Genomic DNA, 12987 nt, shown 5'->3' with positions numbered 1-12987 from the left:
TTTTTTTTTACTTTTTTTATATTTGCTTTTGTCTTTATCTCATTGTCTTCACGTATCAGTGACTATCGCTTTTGCTTTCCCCTTCCATCTTCTTATGTCAAGAGGATCATGTGCTTTCACATTCGTTCATAGCCCCCTTCACTAAGGTGACGAAAGGTTGATGATGATGGACGGAAACATTCAAGGACAAAGATAGGAGAATAATAAATTTGAGTGAAGATGGCTCCATAGTAACCTCGTAGGCTACTATCCTAAGCTTAAATAATTAGGTGATTAATCAATTTTAAATTAAATCAAAACTGAACATAGTTGATTCGATTATGGTTTTGATTCTGATTTAATTGATGGTTTGTAATTAATTTTTTTTTAATTTTTTTTTATTTTTAAAAAAATATTTTTATTTAAAAAAAATAAAATATAAAAAAAAGATACGATAATTAGTTTGGTTTCAGTTTTTAAAATTTAGAAATTGAAATCAGTTCCGAAAGCATGATTAGGTCTACTTGGTTAGCAAAGTTACATTGGTTTTGTCTCATCAAATTAGGATTTGACAACTCGAAGAATAAACTGAGTGACCATTCTATAATATAAAAAAAATTAAATATAAATATATAAAAATATATTAAATATGTGAGATGAAAAAAATCAATAAGGATAGTTTCATGTTCTCAAGGATCGAAAGAATCATCTCATAATATATACTGGATTTGATCAACCATTTAAAATTTTGAATTAAATTAATATCAGATGACTATTTAACTCAAACTCATAAATATTACCTTTAAGCCCTCATCCGTCATCACAGTCTCTCGTAACTATTGGCGTATCCGATCGCCACTCGAGATCCAAATTCTGCTTCCTTGTCTGCGCATGTAAAAGGCCGCCTATAAAGAGCGGAAGCGCTCAGCTTCGTAGCGTACGGCCAAAAAAAAGCGAGGAAATAAGACTGCGGTGAGTCCCAAGCAAAAGAGACGGATCACCCAACTCCCTTCCTACTACGCGGGCCCGTTTCCCGATCCGATACCCGCACATTGATTGGGAAGAGTACCCTGTCGGGCGGGCCCCGCTAACTGGTGTGTCTACGGGGGTGTCGTTTTGTCTTGTGCCACTATAGGTCGTGGAATGGAATCGAAACCTCCTCCCCGCTTCTTCCCCCGTTCGCCCCTCTCGCCTTCCTCGTCATCCCCTTCGCCCTTCTTCCTCTCTCCCCGCGTACCTTGGATCTGGATCTCCAGAACCCTACCGACATCGGGATCCCGTCAAGAAGGCATCCGACCTTGCGATCCCGCCGCAATCTGAAGGCGGTGTGTGTCGGATCTTGCTCCGGGTCGGCCTCCATCGAGTAGATCTGGTATCGGGATCTTTGATTCCGGAAGGAATGTGACTGATGCTGAGATAGGTGAGTCTAGATCTGGCTTCTTGGTTTGATTTTTCTTGGGCGTCAAAACGAATAGCCGATGAGATCCACCATTCGATTCTGTTTGGTCCTCTGTGTCCCTTTAATATAACCAGTTTCGATCGAATATAAAGGTCACTTTTCGAATTGGTATTCTTTTGTTTTGTTGAGTTTGTACAACTTGTGGAATTCATTAGTGTTTCCATAATGTTCAATGATGTTATCATGTGCTCTCATGACATCAGGTTTGCTGCTGTTGTTGTCACGACAACATCTTTAATCTGTGGAATTACTTGTAGTGGCCAAGTATTGTTTGGACAAGATTGATCTTTGAGATGCTTCAGAACGGGATGATAGAATGCAGCGTCTGTCACTCCAAATTGGTCTCACCAAGTCCAAGATCTGTATCAAGGGCATACGATAAGCATAGGACTCGAGTTTCATCCAAAACTCGTCCTCTCAACTTTCTTCTTGTTGTGGGTGATTGCATCTTGGTCGGTCTCCAGGTAATTTACATGGATTTGTCTTTGTAATCTTCAGATTCATTTTACTTTTGGATATACTCTAGCAGTATGCTCTCATTTTATTCCTCGTATTGCATTAAAAGACACAAACAATACTTTGATTGTGGTTTATCTATCACCATTTTGCCATTGGAACTATATATGAATTACAGCACTGTGCCTTCTGCAAGATATGTAAATTGCCAACGAATCATGAGCATGATACAAAATTGCTAATGCTTGTATTGCATATGCTAGCTTGTGTCAGTTAATATTGCACTTTACTATTGCTTCTGGTTTGGTGCATTGAACACATTATGATTGGCACTACATAGATCTGTTTCACAAAATGCTTGACTAGATATTTTTATCCCTTGCAGCCTATACTAGTTTATATGTCAAAGGTGGATGGGAAGTTCAAGTTTAGTCCCATCAGTGTGAACTTTTTGACAGAGGTTGCAAAAGTTCTCTTTGCTGTCATTATGTTATTGTTCCAGGTTTGTATTGTAAACTCATTTCTTATTATAATTTAGTTATCAGGGAACTTTTGATCAATGGATCTTGTGAATCCCCCATTTTATACTCTTACCAGTTCGAGGGGAATTTAGGAGGGTTAGTCCCTCATTGCATGATCTCATTCCGCAACTAACATGCAGGGGTTTTATTAGCCAACTAGCCTTTAATAATTAAATATTACCTAAGTTTCCTAGTTTAAGAAGGATGTTCAATGTCAAGTCTAACAGCTGGTCATAACATCTGCAAAATCTAAAATTTGAGCATATTGGATTTTCAGAACTGCTATGCCAAGGGCTTGGATGATTTTGATGATGGATATCTCTACTATTTTATCGTGATCCTTAGGACGAGGACTATGGATCTGTAGCTTCATCATCCTTGAATGTGATTAGGACTGTGCACTGACCATAATAGGACTATTTTTTCTTTGTTAATCCTTACAGTCAACCTCTTTTTGAATAAGTTGGCTTTCTCTCCACATGCATATCACATGCACAGTCTAGTTTTGGATATTTCCAAGTGCTTGAATGATTATGATAATGGAATAAAAGGAAGGATGTGCACTGTGATTTAAATCTAGATTCATTGGTGTGCTAATAACCATTTAACAAGTTTTGTTGGCTTATACTTTAATTTTCACTTGTTATATATAAAATGGAAGACTTAAACTTCATTTAGAAACCTTGAAGAGTCCAGTTAGAACATATATGAAAAAAAATTGACCAGCTTCAAATCAGTTAATTTACTTAAAAGGACCATCTTTGGCTCCTACGTTGTCTCTTATTTGGTAATAATATTTGCCATCTGGTTCCCTTTGACCTGGTTTAATGAATCCCTTGTTACTTCCGAATTTGACTTAAGTACTAGCAGCAGATGTACCTAGTCATTTACCAAAAATAATAATTAAGGCCTACATTTTTTTCTGCATCCAATATCCCTAAAGGTACTTTAATAATCTCTTCTTACGGTGGAAGCCAAAAGAAAGTCATAACCCACACGTGATTCTTGTAGAACCAAGTGACATAGGTCTTTACTGGGGCTGGTTTTTCATTATATTGAGTTGTGTTCAAGATATCAAATGTCCGATCTTAACTACTAGGTATGGTAATTTACAATTAAATGCAGTTTACAAAGGTAGCAGCCCTTATGTCTTTTGGAGTTCACAACTCTGCTATTAAGGGGGAGCTTAGAGGTTTAAGTATTGGGGGCTAAACAGACTTGAAATCATCAAATGTATCCACAGCTTCACAGAAGCATGTCAAATGTGTAGTCGACTCAGTTGGAAAAACAAAGAAAGCAAGGTTTTTCCAGTGGCTGGTCCCTTTTTCCTTATCTTATATCATGTAAGAAGTTGCATATTATAAACATTGGTTGTTATAAATCTATTTTTTTCTTTCATCTTCTGATGTTTGATTTTTTGGTTTCTTGCTGCTAGTCATAGTGAATATGAAATTCCTTTCTTCAAATGCTTTTAACATGCTCTCTTTCTGCCATAATGTTTTGTTTTGATGAAGTAAGATATACTCTACCATAATCATAGTTTTTAGATATTTGATATAAACATGCAGTAGGATTTTGCTCTTCTCTGTTGTTGCACCTCATCTGTCAGGATGGTTTGTCATGTGTTTTCAATTGTAACTTGACAGGCTAGACACCAGAAGGTTGGAGAGAAGCCTCTTCTATCAGTTTCCACATTTGTACAGGTAAAATATATCTGCATACCCAAAATTGATGACATGGTCATCAAATCTGTCTCTTGAACTCTTCTTGTGGTCATTTCTTTAGTTGAACATTCCTAAATTTGTGGCATTGTCTTGATATTCATTGTTTAGCAGTTAGTTATGATAGTGGATAAATTTTTTTCCCTTCATTGCTTTCCTATCTGATGATTTTTAGAGACAAGAATCCTTTGCTTATGTAGCATTCTAGTAGTATCGAACTTTAAAATTAACTGCCCTAGAACAGCAGAACTAAAGAATTCTATAGTGTAACACAGCTCAATAATTTTGAAATTATTCTGGGGTGTTTAGGTCTGTAACATATTCAAAACTGTATTTGAATTTATATCATTTAGCAAAGCATTTCTTGATCAATAGTATTTGTCAGGTGGACAGGAGTGCTCTAGAATCTAGTAAACATTTACTTGGGGATTAAAAGAACTTGTGGATTACACATAACCTAGAAGAAACCACATCTTCGAGTGCTGTTATTATTCGACCCTACTCTTAATTTGTACAGGAGAATTGTTTATTTATTAGGTCAAGAAAAGATTTTACCTGGTCCTATCTAGGACAACATTTTAGGTTTGACAAAAGATGTTTCCTTTCTGTGTACATCATGTTCAACATTAATGAATCTAAATTTGAGTGCATGCACACTGGCGATCTTTTGCACTCGTCATTATCTTTCCTCTCCTTTTCTTGTCCTTATGCTTTCTTTCTACCATTACAAAACACATTCATGTCTAACCGTTTAATTATATGTGAATGCAATATGAGCCCTTAATTCTTGAGGTCGACTACTGCAAAGGTATTCTGGATTGCATGTAGCCCCCAGATACTATTACAGAAATGCCATTGAATGGAATAGGTCCACATGGTGGGGTGAGTAAGAATCAGGATGTTTTTTTGTTAACCTATTTGTGTATGGAGGGGTGAAAAATTGGAGATGGGTATAAGCTGAGAAAATATTAAATACTTTTAACATTTTCTGATATATCAATTGTATTTGTAAATTGGCTAATAATATAAACTTAGAATCACAAAGTTGCATTGATCTTTCCACAAGTTTTTACACAGCATATCTGTTGCCTTAATTGTGAATTGGCTGCTCTTTGTTTTAATGTTTTTTGGTTTGGGTATCAAAAGTTATAAATGGAGACGATGTTTATGGAAGAATGGAAATCTAGTGATAAGGCTGCATTAACCTTTTTTTTTTCATATTAATGAAACCTATATGCTTACAATTAAACTGTATGTAAAAAAAATTTATCTGCAATGTAAATACTTTGTTCTCTCTCTTGGTTTTAGTACCAAGAGTATGAAAAGTGGGGAAGGTTAAGTGACTTCTTTCTTGCTTCAACTTTGTGTTTTGGTTGTTTATAATCAAGGAATGTGGTTCAGTTCTTCTGTTTATCTTTAATTGAAATTTCCAGTTTTGCTGAGAGTATCTGAGAAGATTGATGTCTTGCCCTGGAAGATGCAAACTCAAGATAGTTTCCTATCCATTCTTGCTTTATGATCTATTGTTCTCTTTTTTTAATTTGTTTTCCCTTTGTGATTATTGTCAAATACTTGTCTTTCTGCATTATGTGTTCATGCTATGATCTGATTTAGATGTTATACCAACATTTTACAGGCAGCTCGGAATAATGTCCTTCTTGCTGTTCCTGCACTTCTATATGCAATCAACAACTACCTAAAGTTTATCATGCAGGTATATATCTATCATCAGATATCCTGATAAAGTTATACCCCATGTTTGTGTTTCTTTGCTTTAGCTGTTGAGAGGTTGGACCATTAATATGCTTATGATTGTCTATTCATCAATTTTTCTCTCATTGCAGTTATACTTCAATCCTGCAACAGTAAAAATGTTGAGCAACCTGAAGGTAATGCTTTTTATATAAAGATTGGGTTTATTTCGATGTTGTTTCTTTGCTGGAATGATAAATGCTCATGGAGTTTTGTTTAGAGGTTCTTTTTTCCTGTTATGATGATTATACTATGATTTTCCAATTGATAAACGGATTTTGGTTGGTGAAACCAACATAAATATGCTTTATCAATGACAAAATGGCCTTCTTTTGGCTGGCAAATGGAGTCAGCAGACATGAATATATTATGCATGGCTCTTTAGTGTTTGTTGACTACATTATAAAGAAGAATATATGGCTATATCTGGCTTTCCTAGCTGGTTTTTGTCAAGCATAGACAGTTGTGGACAGCCCATAAAAGCCTTGCTTATTCTCTTGATATCCATCCTATTCTAGATTCTTTGAAGATATATATTTTTTATGCTTTGATGATATACCATGTCCTCTTTTATTCTATGCTTGGCTTGTTCTCACAAGATGCTGAGAAATGAATTTATATTGAAAGAAAATCACTGATATTGTGGTGCAATTTACACACTTGAAGGTTCTGGTGATTGCAGTCCTTTTAAAGATTATAATGCGAAGGCGATTTTCCATAATTCAAGTAAGTTTGGGCTCTCGAATGATTTGCCGTTCATGTGCATGAATGCATTATGTACTATTATACTTTAATGGATGAGAATTAGAAATGCCTATAATTTTTAATGGGTTTTAAATGTGAAATTTGATATGCTAATACAGTAAGTGCTTGATATGAGATGATCTGGCGGGGCCTAACTGCAAGTCATATAGATTGTTGATCCTTATTATTCTTGATTCTGGTGATAATATTTTTATATTGACCTTTAAGTTCTTCACTTATTCTTTTTTGTTGATGAGCAGTGGGAGGCTCTTGCACTTTTGTTGATTGGGATAAGCGTAAATCAGCTCCGGTCATTGCCTGAGGGTTCCACAGCGCTGGGTCTACCTGTTACAATGATTGCTTATGTGTATACACTAGTTTTTGTAAGTTTTATCATCTATACTTATATTCTTAATTGTTGTTGTTGCTTTTAGTTTTTGCATTGAATACTTTTTTATTGTTTCCTCTAATTAGATGGCCATTTTTTTGGGAAAATTATCTAATTAACTTGATGAGTTATTATGTTGGATCTTACTCCAAATCTTCTGTTATCACTAAAATGCTTTTGTTAGGTGAACATCCTTATCTTTAAAATTTTAAAATGTATATAAGTTGGTAACTTATTTATCCGCAGGAATATTGAAGTTTTGATGTAAACTTTTGAGTACATGATAAATTCCAGACTTTATCCAGTGTGGAATTTTAGTTTTAGTGTATCATACTATTCTCTTTTAGGATAGGCTATCAAGTGTTAGATGGTTGACAAATGCACGAAGATTATCAATGTTCTTGTGCTACCTTCTTTTCTAGAGTCCACCTAGAAGTTATTTTTTCTTTCTTTTCTTGAAACAAGGTGTTGAATGAACACTTGGTTTATATACGTATATCGGACAAGTAGCTAGCTAAGTGATGCCTTGGATGTATGAAGATTTCTATTTGTATAGTTTACACTATATAGTTCTGTCTTAAATGCTCACATGGTATTTTAACATTGCAGGTTACTGTTCCATCAATGGCCTCCGTCTACAATGAATATGCATTAAAAAGCCAGTTTGAGACAAGTATCTACCTTCAGGTGACTCTTTATAATTGAATGTGGTTTTGCCAATCTCACTATTAATAATGAATAGCTTAATAAGTCTCTGTACTTGTTTTCTCCCTATCTGCCAATTTATCTTCGATAATTATGTGCTTTTATAAAGGCCATATTTGTTTAACATTTAACTTTTTTTGCAGAACTTATTTTTGTATGGTTATGGTGCAATATTTAACTTTTTGGGCATTATAGGAACTGTCATTTTTAAAGGTGTGTATTTTTGACTCTTGTTTAATATGTAATGCTGAACATTTATGCTATACATAGTTGATATGCTAATTCTGACCAGTTTACATAATTTGAGCTGATCTACCTGTGATGATCCTATTTTGGTTGTTACTGCACTAATATAGTCTTATGATTTCTGATATTGAAATAAAATTACTTTACAGGTCATATCCGATACCATTTACCAATTTCAAGCAAGAATGAATCTTTTCAATCAGTGTTTTCAAAAGGTGCTCGGGCGAGATGAGGCTTGAGTGCCTCGCAAAACCGTCGGGTGAGGTGTTTCGATGAAGCGCCGACCAGGCACTCGCTTGAGCCTAGGTGTCAGGCACCTCGGGTGAGTGCTCAAGTGAAGATGGGTCTGGATTCATGCTTGGTTCTTGCCTTGCTCGAGCGCCTTACAAAACCTTCATGTGAGGTGTTTCAATGAAGCATCGCCTAAGCGCTCGCTTGTGCCCAAGCACCAGGCACCTTGGGGGAGCGCCTGAGTGAAGATAGGTTCAAGTTTGTGCCCTGGTTCAATTGAACCAACTAACCTGCCCTAACACAACCCCTCCCTCCACCCTGCCCAACCCAGTTTGTCTTCGAAGTGAAACCCTACGTTCGTCGCCATTGCCTTTGTCCGTAGTTCCATCCGTCGTCATCTTCGTCCGCAGCTTCATCATTGTCGCTTTCATCCACAACTTCCTTGGTCATCGCCACCTTCATCCGCAGCTTCCTCCACTGTTGCCTTCGTCTGCATCATTCTCTTTCGATGTTGCCTTGATTCGCGGCTGCCTCCATTGTTGCCGCCTTTGTTCGCAACTTCCTCCGCCAATGCCACCTTCGTCCACAATTTCCTCCGCTGCCATCGCCCTCTTGCGTAGCTTCGTTCGCCACCCTCTCCTTCCCCTGCCTTCCTCCATAGCTGTTGGTTACTCTCTTCTTAATCTATTCTTTCTCATCTCGATTAACTTGTTGCACCATATTAAGGTGGTGCACTATTACTTTGTTAGGAGTTAGAACTGTTTAGCACCATATTGGAAACACTGTTTAATACAGGTCTCCATCAGTAGAACCATGTTTAGCATAGGTTTCAATCGTAATATATATTTTTTAAATTATAATATTCTGGAGCATCTCACTTCGCTTTGGTGGGCGCCTAGCACCTCAGGTGTTTTGGGACCTTGGCATCTAGCGCTTTTAAAAATATTGTTTTCCATAAGTATTGACAACTTTAATGGTGGATTTACTAGGAATATAAAATCAATATCTACAACATGTTTTGTGTCAAGGTTTTCTTAGTTTTAATATCAAATATATTTAGATCATTTGGTTTTAGTCATTACTAGGCTTACATAGAACATGTTAAAACTCTGAATAACCAAGGGGTCACGGTTGCAGAAATTTAAAAAAGAAAAAAAAAAAATCTGAAGGTGAACAAATTGTTAATGTTACTGCTTAGTAGATCAACCACTGAAGAAATTAAATGTGGATTTTAGATTTGCTTGAGTTCCTTTAGCTTCTTTACATGATAATGCTAAAGCAAAAGGGGAGTTTATGCATATGGACAAATATTAAAAAGAATCAAAAGAGACCAAAAAAGGGAAAGATGAGAAATCGTTGATTTTTTTCTTTATTTGTTTTCGTTTAGACAGTACTCAAGGGATACACATTTTTTTTTCTTTTTGCAAATGATAACTGGTGAGGGCAATGGTGAAAATATTTATCAGTTAGGCTAACTCACATCTTCATAGTTTATATTAAATTAAAAATTAGCATGATAATCAACTACACCACCACATCTATATGATAAGTGCAGTTTTAGTGGCACTTTTGATTCATCAAGCAGTAGTGAGAAAATTCATTGGTAACCTTCACCAAAAATTGTTCCTTGCATCGTTCATAGAATCGATATATGATGATCAAGATGTCAAAAGAAACTGATATAAAAGTTGTATTAATTCTTAGTTTTGTATACTTGAGCCATAAAATATTTTAAACAGCTGTTCTTCTGTAAAAAGCTGCAATTCTTTGTTTTTCTTTTATCTGAACCATGAATAAAATATTATTATCTACAAAATTAAGGCTCAATTTTTGGGTATTTGATGTTTGATACTAGAGTTCTTAATTTGGCCCATCTCATAAACTGAGATCCACCCTCCCATACTTTCGTTGTCTTTGGTCTTGAACCTCTAATACCCTACAGCGAATGCATCTCTTCCTGGCATATTTGTGATGCTTATGCCTAAAAGTTTCCTAAAGCGGGGAAAATTTGCAGTGCATGGTGTATTACCCGAACTAGTTTAATTCTAAATATGCCAACACAGAGAAGGGTCTTTACCATAACAAGTGCCAACACTTCTCTATCTCGATAAGCATGACACCTTTTGTTTGGAGTTGTAGTAAAAATCTTGCTTTGCTCTGTCCAAATGGCCTTAGTTGTTGACATCCAGAAAATTCAAATAAATGCTCTGAAGATGACTATGTTGACTTCGATTTTTGTATTTTGTTTTGTTAGCTATTATTAATTATGCTTCTAGTTCAGAATACCAGACATGCAGATTTGTGTCTGTTAGATGCCTATATTTTTTTTTTGTGTAACTAGTTCTCCTAATTCAGTGACGGGCATAGAGGTTATCATCTTTTATATGCATGTGCTTATTTTGTTAGTCGTGCATACAATTGCACATAAATCATATCATAAAGTTTTGTCTGGTGATTTCATGTCATTTCACCTAATGGTTTGTTTTGTCTGGATTTGCAAAGGATTTGTGGTGCACATTTGTAAAATTGTTTGGAAAAATGTATATGGTTCGAGTTATATTAATACTGTACGTTGTTTATGATGCGTTTTACTAGATATTTTGATTATTCTTTTGTTTCACATTTTAAAAACTTTGATAGGACCTAGTAGCTTCAATATCCTTGAAGGCCACTCAAAGGCTACGATGTTTCTGATATGCAACAATGCAGCACAGGGCATACTTTCGTCCTTCTTTTTCAAATATGCTGGTAAATTGGAATGTTTGCTGTCTTTGATTTTGTTGCTTACCCACTGCTAGACACCTTTACTTCTGTGCTGTTTTAGTCTTAATTATTCACATGAATGATGCTTGTAGACACAATCTTGAAGAAGTATTCATCTACCGTTGCCACAATTTTTACTGGCATAGCATCTGCTGCATTATTTGGTCATGCATTGACCATGAACTTTATCTTGGGGATTTCCATAGTCTTTATATCTATGCACCAGGTATTTGCTGAACATATCTTAAATTATTTAAGCCTTTCATTTCCTCGACAACTCTGACACTTTTTCAATCAGTTCTTCTCACCCATGGCCAAAGTCAAGGATGAGACACCAGTTGGGAAATTGGAAGTGATGGAAGCTCAACATACCAGGTGCACCCTTTTGTTTATTTTGATTCTTTTGTGGAACTATTTTCTTCTTAACAGCAGTACCACTTAATAGGGATTCTATTCACCACTTATTCTTTTTAGTAATTTGGTTGTTATATAGTTATGTTTCTGTTAAGAATGCCCTGTTCAGAAATGGTCTTGGTGTATAGCATTAATAAGTTGGTCTCCTCCATATCTAAAACATTGATCTTTGTGATGTAATTTGACCCACTTGCTAAAGGTGAGGGTTTGAAGCTTCATTTGATAATTTTTTTTTTAAGGTGCTAACTTAGCTTGATAAAACTTTGAAGATTCAAAAAATAAATCCCATCCTCATCACTTATCATGTGAAAAAAAAACACTCTACCCAGAAAGTTATTTTGGACATTGAATGTACATCTTTGGATGTTACTGTTTTGTGTTTACAAAATGCTTTATTCATTTTAAGTTCATTTCATAATACGGTTGCCTCTGTTTTCAGGTCAAAGGAAACTTCTTTCGTAAACATGGCTGCTGGTGCTGCTGAAGATGTAAACAATTGTCTGTACAATAAGTTGTTAGTTACTGAATTAATATATTCTTACACATCACAGTTGCTTTCTTTCAGGTCAGCCACCGCACTGGTCATGATGAGAGACAACCGCTTTTGCCCATTTGATGGTATGTCGAAGGCTTCACTCTGACTCTTGCAAACATTTTAATTTAGTGCTTTATCTAACCACTGAGATGCTTTCTATCGAATCTCTTACATTTCTGTTAGTCTCTTAGAGATTTTTACTCATTCTTCCAGGATCCAATTTTTTTATTAAATTGATCTTTTCAGGAAATCTGGTCTTTTGGTATTTAGGCATGGTTTTATGCATGACCAGTATGTGCAGCCATGTAATAGCTACTTCTGGAAGTCTTTGGGGATATATGTTGGTGGGTAGGAGCCGAGACTTGTTATAGGCGTTTAGTATGCGTGTTATATAATACTTGAATGGAACAAGCAAAATATATCTGCTTCTGGATAGATAGTGTTCTAGTAACCACATGGTCATCGGCACATTTACGTTCTATTCCTCTTTTCACAACCCTGTGAGGTGTTACTGATTACTGTTGCTATGCTCACAGCAACTTGCATTTATATTTTGCAACCATCATCAAGTTGATACCTACATGAAACTATGAACCAATCAAAGTTGCAGCATCCTTACTTTGCAATGGATCTCTGCTACAGGTATACTATGGAGTGATCCTTTTTATTGACCTACGGATGAGCCACCAGCTAGTTATAATAATTCTCAGCAAAGCATAAACAAGATAGAGAATAGTTCTTCTCTTTTTGGTCTGTATCGGGCAAGCTTGTTTCTTGTGGTCTTCTTATAGGCAAGATGATGAACAAATGAAGCAAGAGCAGCTTGAGCATTCAGAGGATGATGAGATGAAGAAAATTGAACAGGTGAAATCCCAACATCAGCTTGTCTGCGTAAGATCCAAGAAATAGACTTCCCTAGCAACCAATTTACATAAATTTTGTCTCTCATCTTGTGGTATTATATCACTAGGAATTTATATATATATATATATATATAAATTCTCAGCTCTTTTGTGTAAAATTTGGATGCATGTTTCCCTATTCTTTTAATCGATTTGTTATTCCTTTTTGTA

At 35.7% G+C, this 12987-nt stretch overlaps 1 protein-coding gene across 3 annotated transcripts; it reads left to right on the top strand.

Annotated features, from left to right (window-relative positions):
• Positions 1-931: 931 nt before the first annotated feature.
• On the top strand, positions 932-12987 carry LOC103994733 (CMP-sialic acid transporter 4). 3 transcript variants are annotated; one of them, XM_009415160.3, is made up of 16 exons: positions 932-1399; positions 1696-1902; positions 2280-2396; positions 4062-4118; positions 5773-5850; positions 5981-6025; positions 6555-6614; positions 6893-7015; positions 7630-7707; positions 7869-7938; positions 10843-10950; positions 11058-11191; positions 11264-11340; positions 11819-11867; positions 11945-11997; positions 12557-12987. In XM_009415160.3, exons 2-15 carry the CDS (start codon positions 1732-1734, stop codon positions 11993-11995), a joined length of 1218 nt encoding a protein of 405 aa, XP_009413435.2. In that variant the 5' UTR covers positions 932-1399; positions 1696-1731; the 3' UTR covers positions 11996-11997; positions 12557-12987. The 3 variants fall into 3 exon arrangements, with proteins under 3 accessions (XP_009413435.2, XP_064977632.1, XP_009413434.2); XM_009415159.3 differs by having other exon boundaries at positions 933-1399; positions 1642-1902; XM_065121560.1 differs by lacking the exon at positions 2280-2396 and having other exon boundaries at positions 1642-1902.

The sequence above is a fragment of the Musa acuminata genome, chromosome BXJ2-8, assembly GCF_036884655.1.
Source record: "Musa acuminata AAA Group cultivar baxijiao chromosome BXJ2-8, Cavendish_Baxijiao_AAA, whole genome shotgun sequence".
NCBI classification, from domain to species: Eukaryota; Viridiplantae; Streptophyta; class Magnoliopsida; order Zingiberales; family Musaceae; genus Musa; species Musa acuminata.
Note: the sequence above shows the minus strand (reverse complement) of the source record. Positions and strands in the feature narration are given on the sequence as shown.